Below are 26,394 nucleotides of genomic sequence, written 5' to 3'. Positions count from 1 at the left end.
ATAAAAGTTTACATAACAATTAATTCGACGATAGTCTCTAGCGTTTCGATAAAAAAGAAAGACCGTGTAAAATAATAATTTAAATAAATAACAAATTCTCTCATGGAAGATCTCCATTTCAAAATGGTGGTATAGTATAATACATAAATACGTACGTACGTAAATACGTTCAAAAATGTACGACGAACATAAAATAAAATATTAATGAAATAAACACAATAAACAAAAATATTACTATATATATATATATATATATATATATATATATATATATATATTTAATATATATATATTAAAATAAAAGACTATAAATAAGGATTATGATTATTCCGTTTTATACGATTAATTTATTCATTCGTGATTTCGAACGTGAAAATTACAATCGCACATTAAAATAAATTTTTCAATATTTATCTAAAGTATGTATCTAATAACATATTTTTAATAGGTATAGAAGAGATATCCTTCAACGTTCGTATTGTATTACCATTCACGTTTCAATTACTACGGAAATTTAAAATGTCACCTGTAATACACAAAGTGTCCTCGAAAAACACGTACACATATATACATATATAGAAAAATACATACATATAAATATATATATATATAATACATATATACATATAATATATATGCAAATATACATTTGAAACGATCGTACAAGTCAAATAAACGCGGAAATAGCTGAAAAAGGAGACGAGATGAAAGAAACGTAAGAGTCAAAGGAAGAGATAGATAGATAAATAGACAGAGAGAAAGAGATAGATGAATAGATAAATGGACAGATAGATAGATAAATATATAGATAAATAGATAGAGAAAGAGAGAATGATGATATGAGGATAAACGGGGAAAGTAGTAAAAGGCTAAGGTGAGATGGATGATGAAAAGGGAAAGAGAAAAAGAAAAAGAAAGAATGAAAAAAAGAAAGAAAAAAAAGAGAGAGAGAGAGAGAGAGATAGGAAAAGAGAGAGATAAAAGTAGAGGAATCCCGTATCCCAGAGGCAACGCAGGTGGTAGACGAGTGAAAAAGAGAACCCTCACGATGGTATTCCTCTTTTTTTTCCTTTTTTTACTTACTTCCTCGCTACCTTTCTCAAAGAGGAAATCAGAAAGGGAATATACAAAAAGGGGGACGCAAGAGAAGGAAGAAGTAGTAGTAGTAGAAGAAGAAGAAGAAGAAGAAATAGAAGTAGAAGAAGTACAAGTGGAAGTAAAAGTAGAAGTAGAAGTAGAAAAAGGAATAGGGAGAGTAGAAGAAGTAGAAGTAGAAATAGAAGAAGAAGAAGAAGAAATAGAAGAAGTAGAAGAAGTAAAAGTAGATATAGAAGAGGAAGAAGAAGAAGAAGTAGAAATAGGAGAAATAAAAGAAATATAAAAATAAGAAGGAGAAGAAGAAGAAGAAAAAGAAGAAGAAGAAGTGAAGACCGAGTTCTCTCGGCACCGGTTGCATTTCGCAGTAGTGCAACAATGAGACACGAGATCGGGAAGGATAGGAGGAGGTGAGGTGAGGTAGGGTATTGGGATGACGAGAGAGAAGGGGAAGGTGGGGAGAAAAGATGGACACGGTCATAGGAAGGACGGTCTGTGGGAAAATAGGGTTGGGCACGGGGAGGCGGGGACGCATGCGTCGACCCGGCAAAGGGCTGTTATGTCGCACTCTGCCGTCAGTTCGGTCAGTCGTCGTGACAACCTCGTTGATACCGTTTCTATTCCTCGCTTCGCTTCGTTTACTAAAGATAGAGAGAGAGAAAGAGAGAGACAGAAATCGCCGCGAACTCGTCGCGACATTATAGTTTTGTATTATACGTGCGTTCCTTTCTTTCTTTCTTTATTCATTTATTTATTCTTTTTTGCTTTCGTCTTTTCTTTCGTTTCCCAATTTCTTTTTTCTTTTTTAGATCAACTACAATTCTCTATCGTTAATTTTTATTTATATATGTATGTATGTATGTATGTATACATATATATGTGTATATATATATATATATATATATATATATATACGTATACATATACCTACATATATTAAAAAGTTTTCTTCTGCAGGAGAAAATCTTTGAAAATCGATATCGAACTTCTCTCTCTCTCTTTCTATCTCTCTCGCGCGCACGCACACGAGCTAGCCGGTAATCATCGACAAAACTATGACGTGTCGTAGTGTTGCGAAGAAGTAAAGAAGGGCTCCTCCTTTTCTCTCTCTCTCTCTCTCTCTCTCTCTATTTCTCTCTCTCTCTCTCTCTCTCTCTCTTTATCTCTCCTTCCTCTCTCTCTTTTTCTCACTTTTATAAAAAACGAAGAAAGAACGATTTTCTCATCTTCTCTTCTCTTCTATCTTTTTCTCTATATCTCTTCTTTTGGCTACATTGAAATCGGTGAAAGAGGATGAAGGGAAGCTTACTTCGCAACGTTCACGAATGGCGAGTGTAATTTGTGGGTTTTCCTCGTTTTGTGAGATCCGGACAGGTGTGTGCTTCGTAACCCTTGGCGATACTTTATTGGTACGTTTCCCCTTCCATTGGTATGTATGTACATACATAGTTATCTATCTTCTAACGTTTTATTTTCTACGTTTACGTCTACGTCTATGTCCTACGTCTACGGCGACGACCGATGACGATGACGAAACGGCGACCACGACGAAATCGTTTTAAACGAAAACGAAGACGAACTTTTACGATCGTGTAAAAAATTAGATCTTCTTAGATTCTCTTATTCTATTTTTTTTTATTTTTTTCCCTTCTTTTCTCCTTTTTTTTTTTTTTTTTTTTTTAATATATGACGTACCACGTCACATCGGACGCGTTTCGTAAGAACGTCGAACGAAATCGATTGGTATAATAGAAGAACGAATTCTTTCTTTTCTTTTTTGCTTGCTTTCTCTCTCTTTTTTTTTAATTCCATTAAGTTCCTCTTAATTTCTGTCTATCTGTCTGTTTGTCTCTCTCTCTCTCTCTCTCTCTCTTTCTTTGAAGATTTTCATTTGCACGGAAAGAGTCTTTATCATTTATTTGCGTCGCTATTACAATCTTCTTTTTTTTCTTCTCTTATCCTTTTTCTTTTTTCTGCTCTTACGAAATAAATAGAGAGAGAAAGAGAGAGAGAAGAAAAAGAATTGCACGAGAAATTGGATAAACTTTCGGCTTACTCGAGATAACTACACTCTCCGTGTAGACGGCACTGAAGTATGCATTAACACTTTAAAAAAAAGAAGAGAGAGAGAGAAAAAGATAGAGAGAAAGAAAAAAAGAAAGAAAAAGAAAATAAAAGAAAAGGAAGAAAGATAGAAGGAAAAAAAGAGGAAGGAAAAATCCAAAAAAAAAAGAAAAAAGGAAAAAAAGAAGAAAAAGAAAACGAGCACGCGCGGGGAAAACGCATTCAGCAATTTTTTTTCTCGAAATATAGTCACGAAATCGCAATTAACGATGTGTGATATATCAGATATATTAAACGTTATCTACTTACATATCTATCTATCTATCTATCTCTCTATCTATCTATCTATCTATCTGTATCGAAATGAAATTTATTCGTAATCGAATATTCATTTTATTATTATTCGATTGCGTACGGGATAATATAGGAGATATTCCTGCGGGGTATTATTTCGAACGCGATAATTTTTGCGAATGGAAAAAAGAGGAGAAAAGAATCCGATAAACCATAGCAACAGAGGCAACAGCAACACCAACACCAGCATTAGCACCATTACTAGCACAAGCATCAGCACTAGCACTAGCAGCAGCACCAGCACCAGCAGCAGCAGCAGCGACCGGTGGTGTAGTTGCTGGCTTATGGATATAACATCGGAACAGCTGCTGTCCGTGAGACGTTTACAAAATTCTAATCTTTCGGGCACGTACCTACATATGAATGAAATCATTCAATTCTATACATACGAATATACTACCAATACATGTGTGTGTGTGTGTGTGTGTGTGTGTGTGTGTGTGTGTGTGTGTATGTATGTATGTATGTATGTATGTATAAAGAAACTTTTCCACCATAGCATAGCTTTATGCGACTCATCGAGTTCCCATAAAACTCTTCCGCACCATCAAAAGTTATACACGCAGAGCATCTATATTATATTATATTATATTATATTATATTATATTATATTATATTATATTATAATCATATCCCTCGAACGATTGAACGAGAATAAGAGCTCGTAGTTATTCAAAACGAAAATAATTATTAAATGATTACCCAACGACGCTTCTCCAACGTCTATCATAGTACATACATACGTTAGATTTATTAAACAGTGTTCTCATAAACTAGCTCGCACGATGAAAAAATTAGGCCCGATAGTCTAGATGCATATATTATAAATCATTTCTCGATTGACTTAATCGAGTTTGGTCGAATGTACAAAACGAAAATAAGTATTAAGTAACGACGTATTTCCTGTGGAGTGCAAATAAATGGTAGTCCATGTAGAAGAGGAAGGGAATGGATGGATGGATGGATGGATGGAGAAGGGGGTAAGGGTAGAGTGGAAGGTAAGGGGGAAGAGGGACAGGAGAAATAGGGAAGGAGTAGGGAAAGTAGGAACGGGGAAGTGGGATGAGGAGTAGAAAGAAGAAGTGGATACGAGTGAGTAGCGTGCCGGGGTCATACTTAATGCAAAAAGCGATGCTTTTTGCTACTTGTCTCTGGACGAGTGGGAGTGCCAGCTACACACGAACGAGCCTCTGACGAACTTACCGGAACGAGCGCAGCAAAAGGTTGGATGAGAACGTAGAGAAAAAGGTGGGAGAGGGGTAGGATGGGGAGGGAGGGGGGTGGACAAGAAGAAAAAAGGGATGAGAGGTGATGTGTGTAGTACTATGAGCCCGGTACCTGGGAGCCCAGAAAGTCACGGTTCACTTACAAAATCGTTAAACGAAATTTATATAAACCGCGCTCTTTCAACCGAACCCCTTCTTCCCCTTCACTCTCATCCCCCACTTTACAGTCTCCAGCCCCCAGTTTCCAGTCCTCAGTCCTTAGTCCCCAGTCCCCAGTCCCCAGTCCCTAGCCCCTTCCACACTCCGACTCCTCACCATCTCTAGACCCAAGTCCCCACTACTACTGCGTTATCACCACAACCTTTACCATCGTAATGACTGTTCCTCGTTATTACGTAGGTGATATGTCCTACGCGCATGTGTATACTGGTATGCCTGTGTGTAAGTACGTACGTATCGTGTGTATGTGTGTGTCGCGTATCGACAATAAAAAGATAATAAAGATTCATTTCAGTCCCATTCATTCGACCTGCAGCTATTATACAACGCGATTCAACGCTTGCGCACACACGACGTTCAGTTGCTTCGCGTTGAATCAACTTCGAGATATGTAGTGTAACATAGAGTGTGTATATATGTATCTACATATATATTCGCGTTTTCGTTAGTGTATATATATATATATATATATATATATATGTTGTGATGTGTGGTATCACATGTGTGTGTGTATATACGTGTACGTGTACTTTTCCGCACGAGTTTCTGTTTTTTTTCGTACATTGTGTGTTTTTATACACGCGTGCGTCTCATCAAACCGGATATACAACGTGGAGAAAATTTAGATGATCTTAGCCCTTCCTCATCTTGATATTTTAGATTATTTCGGTGGTTCCTTTGGTAAAATTAAAAAGTATCCCGCGCTCTGACACACTTGAGGATTCTTTAAATAGCTTTCAACGATCGATTCCACGTAGCTACGTTTTATTTTCGTTAACGAAAATGATCGGGTGGCTTTCGTTAACGCCATCATTGAGATTATCGAGTTTAATGAAAATTTGTTGAATTTATTTCGATTTATGCATAATAAATACATTATGCATAATAAATACATTATGCATAATAAATACATAAATACATACACATACAAGTATATATAACATATTTATAGAAGAAGAGTGAAGTTTAAATTTCAACCGGAATGTTGTAAGTCCAACAACGATTGCAAGTACATTTTAAATGATTTCTCTCTCTCTCTCTCTCTCTCTCTCTCTCTCTCTCTCTTTCTCTCTCTGTTCCTCGTTCTCATTCTTCTCTGCTACCCCTTCAAATATTTGATCTGCTTATTCAGCTACAGTACGCGAAGAGCAATATTGTTCCGACGAGTAGAAGGGTTGTACAGTGTTCAATTTCTCTCGAGATATATAAACTCTAACATTGTACCACTAATCGTGTTCCAAATCGTTTGTTATATTAACTTACGAAATATATATGTACGTTCTTACGTATCTACGTACCTACGTACGTATTATATATACGTATGTATATATTTATCTATCTATCAATGTATGTTTCTTAATATTTCTCTTAAACTTCTTCGCCATACAATCACCAATATTTTATAGAATTATTCAATGTTATTCTAATATCATTGAAACTCTTAAAATTTTTAATTTCATAGAAATAAATCGTTTGTTACGTTTACGTTATTTCGAACGTGGTTTCACGATGTCTTTTCAATATTGGAAAAATCATGTATATGTTCTTCGTTGAGAAGAAGATTACACCTTGTCAAGGGAACTATTCACACGTACGTAACATTTTCTTTTTTTTTTTTTTTGTTTCAATACAACGTACGTTTGACAATACTAGCCTATTGTACTATATCAATGAAGTCAAATCGATTAAATCCCATGAAACATAAAAGTAAAAAAAATTGATAAAATTATATTACATTGATAGATAGATTATTTATTATTCGATTATCATAGAAATTTTTTATCAATTCAGTAATATTAGGTCTTTACAATTTTTTGCAATTTATAAATATATAAAGTTTCAGCATCAATCGATTACTTCGGCATTAAAATTTAATAGAAAAAAGGATAGATATAAAATCCTAAAATAATAAAATTCTAAGATAAAATAATTCTAATTAAATTCCTTGAAAGTAGAGTTAATCGTTTTAACGATGAACTGTAAAGGCTTATGTGTTGACATACATACATACTACACAAATATACATACATATATATGTACTTACGTATATAGATACATATATAATTTGTATGTCAAGCATATTGGGACAAAGGAAGTATCGAATACCTCAATTCACACACATACACACACACATATATATTCACATATTATATATATATATATATATATATATATATATATACACATACACACGTACGAATTACACATAGCAATGTATTACATTTTGGTCGTACGATCGTACAAATTTCTTTCTATTCCCGAGGCAGAAGTAGTAGAATAGAAAGGTTTTTACCTTTTTCGAATCAGTTCCCCTTTCTTTGAAATCTCCGATTCATTGACAAGAAAAGGAAAGAGAGAGAGAGAGAGAGAGAGAGAGAGAGAGAGAAAGAGAAGACGAAATGAACCGACTTCTTGAAGCTTTCATCAAAGAACGAAATGGGTGACGACAGCCCAAGGGAGAATAAGCCTTGACGTTGAGATTCGATGCAGTTGCTACTGGCTACTATTACGAAGGACTCGAATTTCAAATTAACGGATTGTTACCGTTGCGTGATTAACAATTCGATGAAGAGAGAGAGAGAGAGAGAGAGAGAGAGAGAGAGATAGAGATAGAGATAGAGAATGTATATGGTAGAGACAGAATATGTTATCGGTCTACCGCGGTTGTGTTCAAAGCCTGATTACGGTTGTTTGTAGTACAATATATGGATGGACGATTTCACGGTAAATTCTAGCGTCCTGCTTAGTGACGATCAGCAATAATGTGTGAATGTAATTGACATAGGTGCATTATAGTAGAGAATGGGTGGGGTGGAGAGAATCTATCGTAGTTCGGTAATATGGGATTTATCGTACCTCACGAGAGGCAGACTTGTTAATTGTAAAGTTAGATGTAAAGTGGATTATAATATATTAAACTTCGTGAAGAAAATTTAAGTTTATATGTAAGTATGTATATTGTGCTTTTATAATAGAGAAATATTCGTCGAGATACATATTTATATACATACATACATATATATATATATATATATATATATATATATATATATATATATATATACAAAGAGACGTCCATCGACAAGAAGAAAGTAATAACTTCTTCCTTTCATTGTCGTCGCGTTAGAGGAATTTTCTTTTTTCTTATGTTCTAACTTTCCATACTTCGAGAAGAAAAGTTTTCTTTCTTGAGGCGTGAAAGAAGAAATCTTCGCGATCCGATCCAAAGTAATTTTTCTTTCTTTTATTCATTCATTCATTCATTCATTCTTTCTTTCTTTCTTTCTTTTCTTCTTTCTTCCTCTTCTCTTCTTTTCTTTTCTTCTTTCCCTTTCCCTTCCTTCTTTATTTTTGATTTTTTTATTCTTCTTTTTTTTTTTATAAATATTTGTTCTATTTCTTCTTCTTCTCTTTTTTTTATTTCTTTTCTCACCTATTTTTCCTTTTACTTTTTTGAATAGATCGCGTCGTTGTCACTAATAATTTGCACGATCTATGGCTTTTGACACCTGTTGAAATTCTCTACGTTTCTATTATCATCATCATGATTATCATCATCATGATCATCGTCGTCATCATCATCAAATATATATCGCTATGGTTGATAGAAAGAGAATGTAATTCTATCAATTTGTAATGAATTGTAATATACGGTACGATAATCCGCAGAAATGTAATTTGCGCATCGTTAACTAACAAATAGGGCTTCAATGGCCGTCTATCTGATTTATTCATAACGATACAGATCGATCGTATTATATTCGTTAAAGATTTATAAGCTTTGATTTTATTAATCACGATTAGAAACATCATGGTGCCTCCTCATCAATTATACATGTTAAATCGGTTCACTTTGTAGAATGTGAAATGAACGATGTCCGTTCGATACCGATTATAGAATTAATTTGGGTACATTGAAATTTTAATGCCAATAATACGATTTGAAAGAGGAAAAAGAAGAAAAAGAGAAACAAAATAAAAAAAGAAAAAACGAAAGAAATCAAATCCCGCTCCAATCATTATTTCTCTAATCGAAAGTTTAATTGCATCTCGCATCAAGCGATTCGTTAATCTCTTTGTACATATCTCTCAATTATTATTTGCGAGCTTCGCACGTTGAACGTGATTCGAATACGTAATAAAGCGAGATATATATATATATATATATATATATATATATATATATATATAAAAATGGCGACTACTTCCGTCGTGAAAATGGTGATCTGAATACCGATCTTCAGCAATTTGTATGAGGCCATGGTATTTTAATAATGAACTACGTCTTGGTACGTGTTATCGTTGTTGTCCTTTCTCTTTTTTTTTTTCTTTTTTCGTGATAAATTTTTTAAATACGTTAAAATAATATATCACATTTTCTTTCTTTTTCAATCTATTCGCACGATTTCCTCACGGCTTGTCGACATTGTTCTATTTCTTTTTTATTTTCCGTTCTTTTCAAAAATATGCAAATAATATATTATATTTCTTCCACTTTAAATCTTTCTTTCCATCTATTTGCACCAACTTTTTCACGATCTGACAGCGTTTCGTCCCCTTTCTTTTCTTTTCAAAAATATGAAAGTAACAATTTATTTCTCAAAGTCTTCCTTGCGATATATTTTTCACAATTTTTCACCATGCGTTAGCGTATTTTTCCAAAATATACAAATAATAATATATATTCTTTCTAATTTTTCTTTCGATGTATTTGCACAATTTTTTCCTCTCTCTCTCTCTCTCTCTCTCTTTTCTCAGACAGGAGAAAGAACACGAGCATGAAATCGATCATCGATATCGTAACGTAGTTTTCTTTCTACTCCTTCTCTCATCCTTTATTACTGTCAACGAGTCTTTAGAGAGAGAAAAGGACAGAGATATAAATAGAAATAGAGAAAGAGAAAGAAAGAGAGAGAGACAGAGATATCAGCAAAGGAATGCGACATATATTTTTCTCGGATCACAAGTGGCCATTCCAAGTTGAATTGGATGACAAAAGGCAGGTCGAAAGGCATGTTTACAGACAACGTACACCACTAAAGCTTTCTTTTGATGTACCACTTTATGCGGACTAACGACTTATGCTGATCATCGCTACCGCTTCCCGCCGACAATAATAGATGGGAGCTTGCAAAGCTTGCATCACTGAATTCCTCGTAATAGAGAACGAGACAATTTTTATTTGATCGTGCTAATCAAAGTTTTATCAGGAAACAGAAAACGTATCAGTGAAATTATATTCGACGTTTCGATACATCGTCGTATCCGGTTCGATCGATATCCGATATGACGTTTGATGATCATTATCAAACGAGGAAATAATTATCATTATTATTATTATTTTTTCATCTATAAATTTAATTTCATAATTGATCACTACAGGATACGTTTCAACGATATTAATCAAAATTTTCAAATCTCATTCGACACGAATATCGCGTCGTTTAATAAATGTTTCTTCTACATTTATACGATTGAAAAACGAAAGGAACGAGTATACAAAATATTAGAAAGAAAAAATTAAATTAGATTGATTAAGAGAAAATATATCGTTCGTTGAGTTCGATCGATAGATATTCTTTTCTTCTGTATCTACAAATTTAATTTGATAATTAATTACTATGAGATTATTACTACGAGATTACTTTGTCGACTTTAATAAAAAATTTCAAATCTCGTCGTCGTCGTTGTCGTCGTTTAACAATTTTTCCACATTTTCGCGATTGAGAAATGAAAGGGACGAATTATAAAAATATTAGAGAAAAAAGAAAAGAATTACATTAAATTAAATTAATACGAAATTACGATGGCGGATATATATCGCTCGGTAGTAGATACGAAAGAAATGTAACTGAGGATTTGTCAACACATTCGGATGAATCATCGATCCAAATTTAGAGTCTCAGGGGGGAAGGGGAAAATCTATGTTTCCTGTCGTGGCAACACGAATCTTCTTCTCTGATACATGGGCTTGAGCAATATACAGTGTGCTTTGTCAATGGTGTCCCTTGACTCTTGTTTGTATGTTCGACCATTATCGCTTTATTATATATATAATGAAGATTTACGTCAACGTTCGTTGCTATATTTTCTATTAAAAAAAAAGAAAGGAAAAACAAAGAAAAGAAAAAGAATAAAAGTATAAAAGAAAAAAACAGATCTCTCTTGTCGGTATAAATATATTTTCTTAAATTATGATCTTATAAATATATACTCTGAAATAATATGAATTTTAAAATTGATTAGAATATATCAGATAAAAAAAAATAAAAAAAAAAAGAAATATTTCGTGACGTCGTCGCATAGAAATATTTAAAAAGTGACACGAAGTATTTTAACGAGTATGTCGATCGATGGATCGACAAGTTATTACGTTTCCTTATGTCTCCTGTTGCTATTGAAGAGAAAGACAGAGAAAGATGTGTATCTTGAAGATTCTCAATTGATCCACAGTGCCTGTTGCTGATATCTATTTATTTTGGCACCGATTCAGGAGACTAATAAAAAGAACATTCTCCTACTAGTAGAGTTCTCTTGCGTCGATCAAAAGGAACTATTTTCTCGCTCGTTTAGACAAATATTTTATAGTATTTTCTCTTCTCTCTCTCTCTCTCTCTCTCTCTCTCTCTCTCTCTCTCTCTCTATCTCTCTCTTTTTCATTTTTTTTTTTTTTTATAATACCAACTTTCGTCGACTTTTAATGGCTTAACGTTGGGAAAACCAGAGATAGGAGTAAATTTATTTTCGTAACGACTTTTTACGCTCTTAGTTAGATGCATAACTACATACGTATTTACATATCTACATACATAAGTAGATACATATAATATAAATGCATGTATGTATGTATGTATGTATGTATTTACGTATATACATACTCCTTTTCGGATATTAACACTTTATCGTGGAGAAAAAAGTTTAACTTCTTGCTTTCTCTAATGGCATCCAGTTTCAAGCAATTTCCCTTACTAAGCCAATATTTCTTTCTTTTTACTTTTTCTTTTTCTTTCTCTTGCCGATATCGCACAGATAATGGATAGAAGATATCGAGGCAAAAGTAACCAACTTTTTCTTTCTTTCTACCCCTTTTTCCTCTTCTTTTCTACATTCATTCCAAATGATTCGAGCGTCGATAATCATCTACAAAAATATAAAACCTTTTAACCGAGTATTAAATTTAAACGAATTCGTAAAAAAGAAAAAAAAAGAAAAGAAAGAAAAAGAAATAGAACGTCTATGGTTATAGTATTACATTTCGCTAATTCCAAAATTATTTTTCATCTATTTACTTATTATTATTATTATTATTATTATTATTATTATTATTATTATTATTATTATTATTATTACTATTTTTTAATTAAATGTACGTCAAAAACAAAAATATATAAATCTCTTTATATACGCATAAATACGTTTGTTATAATATATTATTAAAAAAAAAAAAAAAAAAAAAGAAAAAACAGGACAAAAAAGAGCAGAAAAAACCAATTAAATTAAATTGACCGTATATAACTCTCTCTCTCTCTCTCTCTCTCTCTCTCTCTCTCTCTTTCTCTCTTTCTTTCTTACTGCAAAAACAAGTTTCACGGTTATACGCGTAGACGAGCAGTTCACTAACTCGTCATTTCGTTTTACGCTGTGTCGCGTAAAGTACGATTACAAAGCCGTCATATATGTATGCTGGACCGTATAGGTAAATGCAATCGTATATGTACTCCCATCTATATTTATATATATGTGTGTGTGTGTGTGTGTGTGTAGAACACATACACATATACAATTTCGCCCCTGAAACTAATAGATGGTACTAAAGATTGCGTCCCATTTATAACACGCGAACTTGGGTACCCCCTTCGTCCAGTCGTCCTCTCATATGCCCTCGTCTCTCTCTCTCTGTCTCTCTCTTTCTCTTTCTCTCTTTCTATATCTCTCTCTCTCTCTCTCTTTCTCTCTCTTTCTCTTTCTCTCCCTCCATCTCTTTCTCGCACTATTACTACGTCAGCACTACGTTCATCTCTACAACCACATGTTACCATCACCCCACCCACTATTCTATGATCATATGTATGTATGTATGTATGTACGACCGATCTATACATATAACAACGTTGTTCCCTATACCCTGCCAAAAGGTGTCCTCCCCTCTTGCACTTACTCCGTCGTTGTTTGAAGTTTTGGACACGTGTAACGCTCACACGTACGAACATATGTATATAGATATATATACATATATATACATATATATATATATATATATATATATATATATGTATAGTGAACGAATTAAGGGTTCGTTGCATGCACCCAACTAGTACTCAAAAAGACAAAGAGAATACAGTAACGTTATTATCTTGAACGATTTCCGACTGGAATTGGATACTTTCCATTTGGTAACTTATCGCGAAAAGATCGAAATGATATTATCTGGATAAAGATAGGTTTTGATAACGTTAGATTTCTACAGGAATTTACGTCATTGTCATTCTATCATATATTTTGCCGGTTAAGTCTTCTTGACGTTCGTGATAGAACACCGAAGTTATGTTATTATTCTCTCTCTCTCTCTCTCTTTCTCGATGCAAGCAAACTCGTCTTCGGTAATAGCGTCTTAGGTGGAAGAACATTTTATCGTAAAGATGCAGGAACATCACTTCGAGCTAGATAGAAAATTCTGCCATATTCTGGGCTAACAAAATCTGAGTCACGATAATGTCCTATGTCGGGTAGTAGTATGACGTAAAGTAAAAGAATGAAGGAAGGAAGGAAGTAAGAATAAGAGAGGAAGAGGAAGAGGAAGAGGAAAAGATAAAAGAGAAAGGAAAGAGCTGGGCCACGAAGAGAGATGATAATGCTGCTGGTGAAGTGGTGGTAGTTGTGGTGATGCTGGTGAAAGAAACTAGAAAGTGGAGAAGTAGAAGAAGTAGAAGAAGAAGAAGAAGAAGAAGAAGAAGAAAAAGGATAAGGGGATGGGTGGGGTGGAATAGGGTGGTTTTGAGGTGGGGGTTAAGAAGGAAGGAAAAAAGCATCGCGATAATGGTCGCATGGAGCCACAGGTTTCCCAGACGTACGACCCTCACCCTGTCATCCTATAGGCCATTCCTAACTTGCTCTTTCATGCCTCCCTAGTTTCTCTCTTGTCCCCTTTTTCTACATAGATGCTGCCTTTCTTGCCTCGCCGTCGATCTCACTACCTACCATACCTCTCTCTCTCTCTCTCTCTCTTTCTCATATTCTCTTTCTCTTTCTCTCTTTCTCTCGCTCCGTCTCGTTTGCGCTTTGAACAAACGGCGTATGCGCGTGCCACCGGGGCATGCTCCTGCTTGCCCTGCATCCCACCGTGGTGGTATTGATCCACGAGCGCTCCCTCCCACTCCCATCCCTCTTGCTCACCCAACGACAGGGATTGTCAACCAACCAACCAACCAACCAACCTACCTACCTACCTATCTACCCCTCTCTCTTTCTCTCTCGTTCTCTAATGCCTTTGCTAAAATAGTCCTTCGTCCTTCTCATTCATCCACACATAGAAGGCTACGTGCTTTTCGAACGATGACTTCCCCTATTTTATATATATTTCCTCTATCTTCCCTCTCTCTTTGTCTTTTATCATCCCTAAAATGTTAAACCAACGATAAAGGCAATCCCTATCCATCGTTAACCAACGTACCAGTCTAACGCCAAAGCCGAACGGATTTTCAATGAAAATCGAAAAAGGTTGAAGATCCCTGGCACGAAGTTAAGTTGGTGAGAGGCTGATGGTGCCGGTTGTGGTAGTGCGGAGAAGAAAAAAGGGCCCGAACCCATGCCGGAACGCCTACCCACAATCCAAACTGAACCGAACCATCCACGCGGCATACTACTCTCTCTTCACTGTCTTCGTTCACCTTTTTTCTTTTTCTTTTTTCTTTTTCTTTTTTGTTTTTCTTTTTTCTGTTTCCCCCCCCCTCTCTGCTTTTTTCTCTTTTCTTTTCTCCCCCTTTCTTTTTCTCTTTCTTTCTTTCTTTCTTTCTCGACTACCGTTCCATTTCATTTCTCGGATTCGCTCCCTCGTAGTAAATAGTAATGTAGTAGTAGTAGTAGAACGTTCGCTGCACTTACGTAGACGTACCGAACGCACGTTCGTCTATCTGCCCTCCAAGCAACTCGGTGCCATCCAAGCGATTCTCTTCTACGTCGGCGTTCAACCAACCTAAAATATGATGCTACGTCGACGGACTTTGAATAATGGGAAATACCATTTTGTACCACTGTACTAGTCGATATTTCTATTCTCATCTTCGTAAAAAAAAAAGAATAAAAAATAAACAAAAGGAAAACAGAAAGGAAGAAAATATATTGCAACGAGATCACGTTTCGAAAAAGTTACAGAAGCAGAAGAGGAGACGAACAAATGTCAAATATTCCGGAAACAACATGGATTGCGATGATTAAACAATCGGCGACCTCCTATCGGTGTTGAATCGGAAAGGAATTCCATTTTGTAAAGGCAACGGCCAAACGCGGTTACCCTCGCGATTAGAGACAAGCAATTTGAAAGATAATGACTACAAACATGTGGTGGGTAACGTCAATGTAGAAGTACGAAGAGGCGGACGCCCATTTTCAATAGGGCTTACGCCCCCTACGTGAAGTAGCTTGATACTTTGCATAAAAGCACAGCGAGGGAGATGTGGACTTTAAAATACGTGAAAAGTTTCGCCTCGTGCACGGGCCCGAAAGGATACGTACACATACATACATATATTGTATGCGGCATAAAATAACGTGACTATTTCGCTCTCTCTCTCTCTCTCTCTCTCTCTCTCTCTCTCTCCTCTTCTTTCTGTCTTTTGTGCTTTTTCCTTTTTTTTATCCTTTATTCTTTTATCTTTCTCGTTTTGTTTTTATTTTATTTCATTTTTTTCCTTTTTTTTATTACGAGAAGCATCATCGTGGAAAAACTTTAATGCAAGTGTTTCATCTCTCGTTTGAAGAGAGAGAGAGAGAGAGAGAGAGAAAGGACTGAGAAAAGAGAGAGAGAGAGAGAGAGAATAAAAAGAAGAAACGAGTATAACCGTGGAATTTTTTAATTGGATATCTTTTCTAATTCGTTCGACGCAAAGAAATTAACGTTCTATCCGCGTCACGTATCACGTTTGAACAGAGATGCCGACTGAAATGTGGAACTCCATCTCCCGAAGGGATGTCATCCAATTAAAGTTGAAGTTGCGAAACTTGCGTATAGGCAGAGACGACGTCACATCATCGGAGCGACAAAGATGATTCGATTGTGACGACGAATACAGAAATCATTATAATAATTAGAGTATCGCTTTCGTAATCTTTTATTCGAGTTCAACGTATCCTCGAGGATCTAGGCAATGAGATCGAGCTCTGATAGATGATGATATTTTTCCAAAAAAAAATATAAAAATTTTTATATAATATTTTAGAATTCTCTTTTTTTTTTCTTTAAAAAAAATCACGATTCGATTCGAAAAAATTCGAGTTCGATTTTTATCCGATGTTGAACAGTGTTATATTCCTTTGATGTAACCTTCGACACTCGAATCCTTTACTTATTGGATAGCAGCCGAAATGAGCTTGCGATCATCCCGAGGGTGCGCGCAGTTAAGCGTTTCTACGAGAAGGAAAAGGGATGAAGGTAGAAAAGAGAGAAATATATATTGTGTGTGTGTGTGTGTGTAGATACGAAGGGATTTCTGATTGCCCGCCAAATCAACTATAATTTCGATTGCAATGAAAAGCAACATTTATTCGCGTGATTAGAACGATTCAACGAAGGAACTCTGATTTATCGTATCATAAAATTTATTTAACGAGCGTGTGCGATATAACATAATTTCGTTTCTATAATCGCATTATTTTTGAATCGTACAATGTATTCGTTAGATTTCTTAATTATTGATATTATAACGATTTGACGTATATAGTAATTATTTAAAATTAACGGAAAAGATGAAGTACCTACCCTTTTAGCGATATTATTATATCAACTTCCATATCGACCTGAACGATCGCAGACTCGTTAGACTCCTTGTAATAACCCTTTCTCACATCGTCCTTTGTCGTAAACGAAACACGAAACTCCCCGAACTATTTCGAAGCACTTACGTATGTACGTGAGGACTTACGTACATAGTTATGTATGTAACGCACGTACACGTACTTACTTCGTTTAAATACAGCAATAAAAGAAACTATTTTTCTTTTATTTTGTTTTGTTTTCTTTTATTTTCTTCTTTCTTTTTCTTCTTCCTTTCATTTTCTTCTTGTTTCTTTGTCGTTACTATTTCGATACGTGTTATCTTCAAGAAAGATTGTTCTATCTCTCAATATTCATTGTAAAGTATACTTTATAAATATTTTATAAAATATTATACATAATAGTCTATAAATGTAGAAAGTGTTATGTATAATATTTATATGTAATATTATATAAATATATCAAATATTATATTTAATATATAATAATAACATTATACATAATATATATATCTAACATATTATTTATAGTATTATTTAGCCAATATTTACGTCTACGTATAATCTATATATGATCAATTATAAACCTTATCGGAGAAATTATCAATTTGATTTCGTTCGAATAGCATTCAAAATGAGGGAAAAAAAATATTTCATGCGAGGAGATTTCTCTCGTACAATTTCACGTATATATACAAACTAGGATGATGTACGTAGGTACGTACGTCGCGTCGTATAGGGTCAAACGCAATGCCGCGTTAATGAAACGCGATGCGAAAAAAAAAGAAGAAAAAAATGTTGAAACATCCACTCTCTTTTAACTATACCATGTACATCCCAACTCGAACAGTTCTCTAGAGATCGTAACGTTTTTAATTTCAGCTTATTCGAGCGGGAGAGAAGATTTTTTCTTTCTTTTTCTATTTTTTTTTTTTAGTAACTCTAGGAACGTATACTTTCACCCCCAACCCACCCCCATACTTCGCCCACAATTCCCTTATCAAAAGTGAATTTAATCAAGTTAATTTTCAAACGACATTTAAACGTCACTTTATTACTTAACGTTATATGAAAACGCGTGTTTGTTAGCTGGATGCCAAAAGGATTTTAAAAGTTGTTAAGAGGCTAGAATATGCGTGTGTGTGTGTGTGCGCGTTTGTGTATCATTTATATTAATTATGTTTGAAGAATAAGCCCGAATATTATGTTACGGATGAATATTGTAGTTTCATTCGACCAACAATTTTCGAAAAAGAACAAAAAGACAAGGGTACGAAGAAAAACAATTTTCGTTGGAAAAGAATTTTTAACGAGCAAGTAAAATATATAGTAGTTATATGTATATATATATATACATACCTATATACTTCTTTTTTGATTTTTCAAAATAATTGCGTAAATACATTGATTGTTCTGGTACTACTGGTGTAAATGTTGTTAAATTAATCACGTAGTAATATACAGATCATTGTACCGTGCAATTTCGCTAGTGGATAAAAAAAAGAAAAATGAGAAAAAAGGAATTTCAATAAGAATTAAAAATCGAACGTAGGTCGATCAAAATGAGAGAAAGAGAAATTGAAAGCAAAGAGAACGAACTCTCCCTCTCTTTCTCTCTCTCTCTCTCTCTCTCTCTCTCTCTTCGTCGTGGAATAACGCTTTCTCACTCGTAATACTAAATCAATATCTGGCGGTAGGGTGAAACGTTGTGTAGTAGTAGGTCTTACAAAAGTAACGGCCACAAAATGTGCGAACGAAAACGATCGTTTCGTTGTTAAACCTCGTTAAATTTTCTTTCTTTTTCTTTTCTCATTCGAATATCAAAGCTTTGAACACGACGTGAAGTTCTTCTAGCTATCGTTTAAACGATCTCAGCTTTTATTGTCTCTTTAATAATCTTTGATCGAGACATTTTAGTTGTGAATGAAAAAAAAATTGAGTTAATTAAATTTAATAAAAATTAAGCCGATTAAGAAAACGTTTCGTTTCTCTCTCTTTTTTTTTATTTTAGAATTAAATGTTAATCGTCTATAAGAGAAATCATTTGTTACAGTATTGAGAGCTAACGAAGAACAATTCAACGACATGAGCTTGCAAACTAGCCCACCTTGGCTTTAATCGAAGACATCCTCGCAGATGCACAGGTATCGACATAAATACAATAACATTTAATATTTTATAATCTTCTACTTAAAGTTTGAATAAAGATTTGTTCTATTTTTTATTTCCATTGATTTTTTCTCCTTTTTTTTTTCTTTATTTTTTCTTTTTGTGAAGACAAAGGATACGTCTAAAAAGATTCTATCTATCGATGATCCCACTAAATCCGTTTATTCTCCGGTATATATATACATACAGACAAAACTCTTCGTCATGGTGGAGGAGAACGCAGGGACGGGTGCTCGACTGGATGGGGAGTTGCAACGTGGAAGAGGAGAAAACGTAATCTTACGTGGCGAATCACGTGATGTTGTTCCTAGTACATCGTCATCGTCGGCTGCGGCATTGAACAATAACGGTGCTACGAGTAACAGCAATCTGGCTAGCGGTGGTATAATAAACAGTAACAACAATGGATCATCCCCGGCTTCCAGTGGTATCGGCAATCCGAATCTCTGTCAAGAGGGAAACGAATCTCAAACACACACGCAGGAAGATGGTAAAAGACTCAGTGCTAATAGCAGTCCAGTTGAGAAGAGAAGTTCGGCCAGTGATAAGTCGGTTAGTCCGATAGATAAGAAAAATAGTCCGATCGATAGGAAAGACAGGTCTAGTCCCATAGATCGAAAGAGTAGTCCCGTAGGTTCGTATAAAACGATCTTATATTATTATTATTTGTAGTTTTATATGTTATTGTGCTAATTAAATATCGAAATTACTCAGCTAACGATAAACTAACGAAAACTCGAACGTTTACTCAGAAACTCGAAACAGTTCGCCATGTCGAAGTCCAAGCGAGAAAACCCGAAGGTCCTACGCGTTAAATCGCGATAAAACACGGCTCGGCGAGTCCGGAAGAAATTTAGATTCGCGATCTAGAAGTGCCAGTCCTGATAGGGGCTCTTCGAACAGGACATCCTTCCTACATCGTGGTTGCAGCGATCTATCGGGCGTCGAAAGGCTTCGAATTTCTACTAATCCTGACTCATTGAGATCGCGAAGATTTTGTAGAGTTACGACGGATCCGGAGACCGACGTTCGTAAAGAGATCGTTGATAACGACGTACGACCGGAGGAAGACAATGAACCACCTGATCCAGCTCCAGGAAGTAGACCCGCCTCACCGGCAAATTCTTTAGGTAAAGATTTTTTTAATCGTTAATCCGTACAGGTATACCTACACGCATATATATATATATATATATACATGTACATTATTTTTCAAATATGAAAAAATATCTTCCTTCCAATATTTTCTCCTCATTCGTTTCTTTTTTGTCCTCTCTCTGTCTCTCTCTTTTTTTTTCTTTTTTTTTTAAACACGTCAAAGGGATTTGCGACGACAGCGTAGTCGGAGCAAGATTATCGAATCTACATGGTAGCGGAAGTAGCGGAGGTTCCGTTGAATTAGCTAGCGCGAGAAGGCTACGATTGGAGAACGAACGATTAGTCGCTGAAGTTGCGAGGTTGAGGAGGTTGTTACTTACCGGTGCGGCACGTGGCGAAGTTGGAGCCGAGGATGCGGCATTGGAGGAGGAGGCACGCTTTGTCGCCCTCGAAATGGAATTGCAACATGCGAAGGAAGCCTTGCATGCACTGAAAGCCGATCGTAAACGATTGAAGGCCGAAAAGTTCGATCTGCTCAATCAGATGAAAGCTTTGTACGGTACCCTTGAAGATAAGGAACGAGAGCTACGTGATTTTATACGTAATTACGAACAGGTGATCTATCGATTAGTCGATTCGATTGGATCATTGATTGTTTTAACATCCTATTTGGATTCTTTCTTTTGTTAGTTTTTTTTCTTTTTCTTTTTTTTTGTCTTTCGCTCGTACGTTCGTTGTTTCTTTTTCTTTTTTGCTTTTTTGGTTTTTTTGTTTTAATCAATTTGGATTGCGTAGCGTATGCGAGAGAACGAGGCTACGTTGGGTCGTTTTCAACAACAGGAAGGCGGTATGTCCTCGGAGGAACGTGAAAGAGAACGAGAGAGGGAACGTTGGAGCCTTTTAAGAGCAGCGAGAGACGAGGCGGATAGAAGCTTAAGCCTTGCCGCGAGTCTGGCTGACAAAGAAGTTGCCCTATCGCATGCACGTGCTACTATAAAGGAGGTAAGAAGAATATACGTCGTAATAAACGTACCTTTTATATACATATATAAGAATTTATAATATATATATACATATAGTAAAGTATGTATAATATATATAATTTATAGTATATTTATAATATATAACATATATAATATATTTACATATATATATAAACTTTACATTATCTATACAATATAAAAATTATTTTATCGTTCGCATGCGATCTACAGCTTCAACGTCAATTAATGGAAAGAGGAGGCGGCAGTGGCGGCGGCGGAGGTGCCTGTTTGAGCGATCAGGAATCCTTGGTGTCCTTCCCACGTGGCACCGTAAATGGCGTGGCAACTCCAGGTGCTGGAAGTAACAGTGGCGGTGGTGTTAGTGGTATCATCCCTCATATCAATTCTCAGCCACCCTTAGGGACAACGGAGTTGGGGATGGCCAGTAATATGAGTGGTGGTGGTACAGGTGCAATATCCTCGGGTGGACAAGCTGGAGATCGTGGTAGCTGTAGTGCCGATAGTGGTGTTCGTGGATCTAGCGATAGAGAAAGTGGTGGTGCAACGAGCATCGGTGGAAATCTATCGGACTCGACGACCGACGGTAAGTCATACGTTAAAAAATTATCATGTCATCGATTATTAATCTATTATCTATGCACGTAAATAAATACATATACATATCTCGCACACTATATACCTACATATACAAGATTAGATAGAAGAGAAATAAAAAAATTAAATAAAGTAAAATAACATGAAAAAAGAAAGAAACATAAGCATAAACGAAGTTGCGCACATACGCACTTTTTTTTTAAACGCATATTACCTAATCCCATCGATAGATTTTCAACGAATATGAATATATTGTCATCCTCGTCGTTATTATCAAATATACCACGTCGATGTTCTCTCTGTTATTCTCTCTCTCTTTCTCTCTCTTTTTTTTTCTCTCTCTCTCTCTCTCTTTCTCTGTTAGCGAGATCATACGGTCGATTGTGTTTTAGCGTCTAGCTTCCTCTCGTATAAGTCATCATCTCTCTTTTTTCAGCCCACGTCACTTCGTTCAGAATCGTAACTCATCCGGTTAATAATAACCGTTTGGTGAGAGCCGCTCGTTAAAGGGCAGGATTATCTAAGTCGTTTCCACTGGTCGTTGTAAAATCTTTTATGAATTATCTCTACTAACTAAACAACGTCGTTTCCTATTTATTATCCTATACCATTTTTATCCATTCATTCGTACTTAAAACGTTTTTATTTCTCTTTCTTTTCCTTTCTCTCTCTCTCTCTCTCTCTCTCTCTCTCTCTCTCTCTCTTTCTGTCTCTATCTAAACGTATCCTCTTCGTAAGGATTTGCTAAGCTCTTCTAAGATTTCACTGACCTATTATCTATTTGGTTGGTATTAGAAAGCCGTATTGAGAATATTGACGTTCCTACCAGTATTCGTACCAATACTTTTACCTGAACGATGATAAAATCGATGAGAAGAACTACAACATTCATTATAATTGCATTTATAGAAAACGAAAAGACTCGACGGATGTGGGGGGTGGATGTACGCTTTGTTTTCTCAAAATTTTCTGTCATATTTATTCGCGTATTATTATACCATGAATTATTTCATATACTTCAATAATTCGTTTGTACAACATATATATATATATATTATTCTTTCATATTCATTAACGGAGATAAAAAAAGAATTATTTTTCTATTCAAAAATATGACTTCAGAAAAACTATTATACCTCTTTCTCTCTTTTTTCTTTCTTTTTCTCTTTCTCTCTCTTTATCTCTCTCTTTCTCTCTCTCTCTCTCTCAACATTCAACAGTATTGTTGAAATTCGTCTGATACATATATTAAAGTATATTGTAAAAAAAATTTATGTCCGTTATATTATTTACGCGCAGGAACACCGACAATTACGATCGAAGGAAGCGGTCCCGACATGGACAACATCTCTGTGGTATCCTCCGTAGCACCTCCCCACATGTATCAGTGTAAGTGGAAAAGTATAATCGGTACTCGTCGTTTATTTTCAACATCCTCGTAATTCTGCGAGATTATCAGGAATCATCTCTTCATATTTCCATCAGCAGTAATCTGATTTTTTCCTCATCAGCTCCTTTATATCTTATATATATTGTATGTATACATATATATATATATATATATATATATATACACATACATATATATATATTTTTGTAATACTAACTACAGAAAGGAGAAGTTCGTGATGTTAAAGATCATCATCGTGTCCATTGTCCAAATCGTTATTAGTTTTAAAGGAGATCCCAGGAAACCCTTGATAATAATTTTTTAGACCGATGCATGCGCATGCTTATACTCCTTTCGACGATAATTCATAAATTATCTATCAATCAATAAATCTATTGCTTATATAAAATAAATTAGGGTTTTATACGAAGGAGGATATACCTATCTATTTACCTACCTACCTACCTACCTACCTACCTACCTCTCTATTTAACTACCTACCTACCTACTGCACGAATTCTAATTATTTAATTTGATCTCGACAAATCAATTGATCGCTTCGGAACTCCAGATAGTCTCTAATTTGTGGAAACAGTCGGCTAAGAGTTTGCAAAATGCGTTTGAATATATATGTGTGTGTGTGTGCTGCTAGTAAAGAGTGACGTAAGAAATAAAAAGAAAAAAAAGTTGCAAAAAATAGAAAGAAAAAGAAACAAAAAAAAAATGAGAGAAAAATATAAACATGTTCACTAAAAAAATTAGATTAACACATATATACACGACACACATCTTCTCGAATTTATATATATATATATATATACATAGATATATAATACGTATATATGTATGTATATACGTATATATACGTACAATTCTATTACAATTGAATTTGTCTTTCAGCAGCGACGACACCAAAGGATTGTAGTCCCACGCTGTCACCATTGAATGCATTTTCAAGATCTACAGACAACACTTCGTTATCACGATCAGTGGAACAATTGTCGAGTCCTTTAGAACCTGAACCAAGAAGAAACAAACAAGCACCAACTGTAGCAGCACCTACAACACATTCACGCTCTTCCGCCACTCGAGGTGGTACATGGGGTTCTATATCAAGGTAAAATCTCTCTGTATAACTGGGTAATATACATCTATATATATATATATATATATATATATATATATATATATAACATATTACGTATTTTATATGATTATATTTTTCGAAGGGTTTTCGCACGGTCACGAAATCGAAAGAGTGCTAACACTTCCAGCAGCGGAAGTGGTGCTAATGAATCTTCAGAGGGATTCGATCCTTATAGATCATGGTCGCCTCTTACCGAGGAAGGTTATGCCGAGAAGCTTCGTTTGTTGAGAGAAGCAGCATCGGTGCCAATGGAACGATGGAGAGCACCGACCGTTTTAGCATGGCTCGAAGTAGCTCTTGGTATGCCACAATATGGTCCAAGATGTGCAGAAAATATCAAATCCGGCAAGGTAATATTAGCTCCGATATATACATACGTATGTACATACGTATGTACATACATACATACACACATATATACATATATATTCTAATAATACATCTTATTATTATGTCATATAAAATTTATTTATGTATTATATGTCTATCATATCATATTCCTCAGGTACTCCTTGAACTGAGCGATGCTGAGTTGGAAGCTGGTTTAGGGGTGACTCATCCTCTTCATAGAAAAAAGTTGCGGTTAGCTATCGAAGAACATCGACATCCTAATCTGGTTAGATATCCTTGCATAGCTCAGCTCGGTCATACTTGGGTTAGTTCCGAGTGGTTACCTGATCTTGGACTAGCACAATACTCGGAAAGCTTTGCTACCAATATGGTCGACGCACGTATGCTCGATCATTTGAATAAAAAAGAATTGGAAAAATTACTTGGCGTATCGAGGAAGTTTCATCAAGCTAGTATAGTACACGGGATACATTTATTACGAATGTTGAATTACGATCGTCAGGTAAATATATATTCGACTGACGAACACTATGAAAATTATTGTTTCTTTCATGTTTACGTGATCGATCATTTTTCGTATAATGATCATTTTTTTTTTATCTTTTTACTTTTTTTTTCTTTTTTTGTTTAACACAAACTTTCAGGCACTCGCCGTAAGAAGACATCAATGTGAACAAGTTGACACGGATCCTTTGGTATGGACTAATCAAAGGTTTATAAGATGGGCAAGAAACATCGATTTGACCGAATACGCAGAAAATTTAAAAGGTACGTAATCGATTAATCCATTACGACGATCCGATGATTTCGATTTCCATAATTTATGTGTTATAAATTCTATAATATAAAGATCGATCTTCTTTCTTTTAATTCGTCAAGTCGTCATAATCCTTTTAAACATATGATCCAATTAATTAAATTCTAGATTCAGGGGTACACGGTGCGCTCGTTGTATTGGAGCCATCCTTCACTGGCGATACAATGGCTACCGCTTTGGGTATACCACCAGCGAAGCACATGATCAGGCGACATCTAACAGCCGAACTCGAAGCCCTCGTTTTACCAGCAAGGTACTCTGTCTACTGTCAACCGGAGACCACAAATATGGACAACGCTCATTAATCAATATAAATTAATTAATTAATCGTTGAAAAAATGATTATTAATCTCGGAAGTATATGAGAACAGTTGCTTCTTCTTTTTTATTTTTTTTTTTATTTTTTTTGTAATCTTTCCGAGGAAGGAGAATGTACCTTGCTGTTGTTGTGGGATATATTCATTCACTCGAGTCATTTTTTCTTTTTGCAAGTAATATTACATAAAAAGTCTCACGAAATGATTGACACGTTGGTGTCTGATCGATAACGACGACCATGACGATGATGAAAAAAAAGAAAAAAGAAAAGATTTAAAAAAAAAAAAAACAAGAGAGAAAGATAACTCTACAAGCTACAGCTACGATGCCCGTTGTTCTGAGATACGACATTATCAAACATTCGAAAAGATGGTCTAAAGAAATGTTCCAAATAAAATTGATCGATATGATATAATGGAATTGATTATACCAGAATATACATAAAATGATCGATGAAACGAACTAAAGGCTCTAGAAAATATAAATAATACCTCGGAACAACGTGCCATTAATTGCGAAATTGTCTATCGTTAAAGTCAGGCCTTTTGAGCTGCAACAAT

General features: G+C 35.2%; 1 protein-coding gene across 18 annotated transcripts in view; it reads left to right on the top strand.

Annotated features, from left to right (window-relative positions):
• The first annotated feature begins 1,654 nt into the window (after positions 1–1,654).
• Positions 1,655–26,394, top strand: part of LOC127063254 (kazrin) — a 38,113-nt gene continuing 13,373 nt past the window's right edge. For 7 of the 18 annotated variants that reach the window (XR_007781303.1, XR_007781304.1, XM_050992764.1 and 4 more), the window contains exons 1-15: positions 1,656–1,812; positions 2,053–2,176; positions 2,386–2,504; positions 19,000–19,090; positions 19,305–19,749; positions 19,868–20,245; positions 20,437–20,828; positions 21,009–21,215; positions 21,428–21,800; positions 23,111–23,200; positions 24,102–24,318; positions 24,431–24,698; positions 24,854–25,201; positions 25,344–25,467; positions 25,625–25,769. Coding sequence is in view for 16 of the 18 variants with exons in the window: in XM_050992764.1 (XP_050848721.1) it covers positions 19,320–19,749; positions 19,868–20,245; positions 20,437–20,828; positions 21,009–21,215; positions 21,428–21,800; positions 23,111–23,200; positions 24,102–24,318; positions 24,431–24,698; positions 24,854–25,201; positions 25,344–25,467; positions 25,625–25,769 (2,972 nt within the window). In the remaining 2 variants the exon portion in view is untranslated. Of the gene's footprint in view, positions 1,813–2,052; positions 2,177–2,202; positions 2,525–18,999; positions 19,091–19,304; positions 19,750–19,867; positions 20,246–20,436; positions 20,829–21,008; positions 21,216–21,427; positions 21,801–23,110; positions 23,201–24,101; positions 24,319–24,430; positions 24,699–24,853; positions 25,202–25,343; positions 25,468–25,624; positions 25,770–26,394 lie in introns of those variants that run through there. The other 11 variants (XM_050992765.1, XM_050992769.1, XM_050992756.1 and 8 more) reach the window with 11 other exon arrangements.

This window comes from Vespula vulgaris, chromosome 4 (assembly GCF_905475345.1).
Source record: "Vespula vulgaris chromosome 4, iyVesVulg1.1, whole genome shotgun sequence".
Lineage (NCBI taxonomy): Eukaryota > Metazoa > Arthropoda > Insecta > Hymenoptera > Vespidae > Vespula > Vespula vulgaris.
This window is presented reverse-complemented; position numbering and strand designations above follow the sequence as displayed.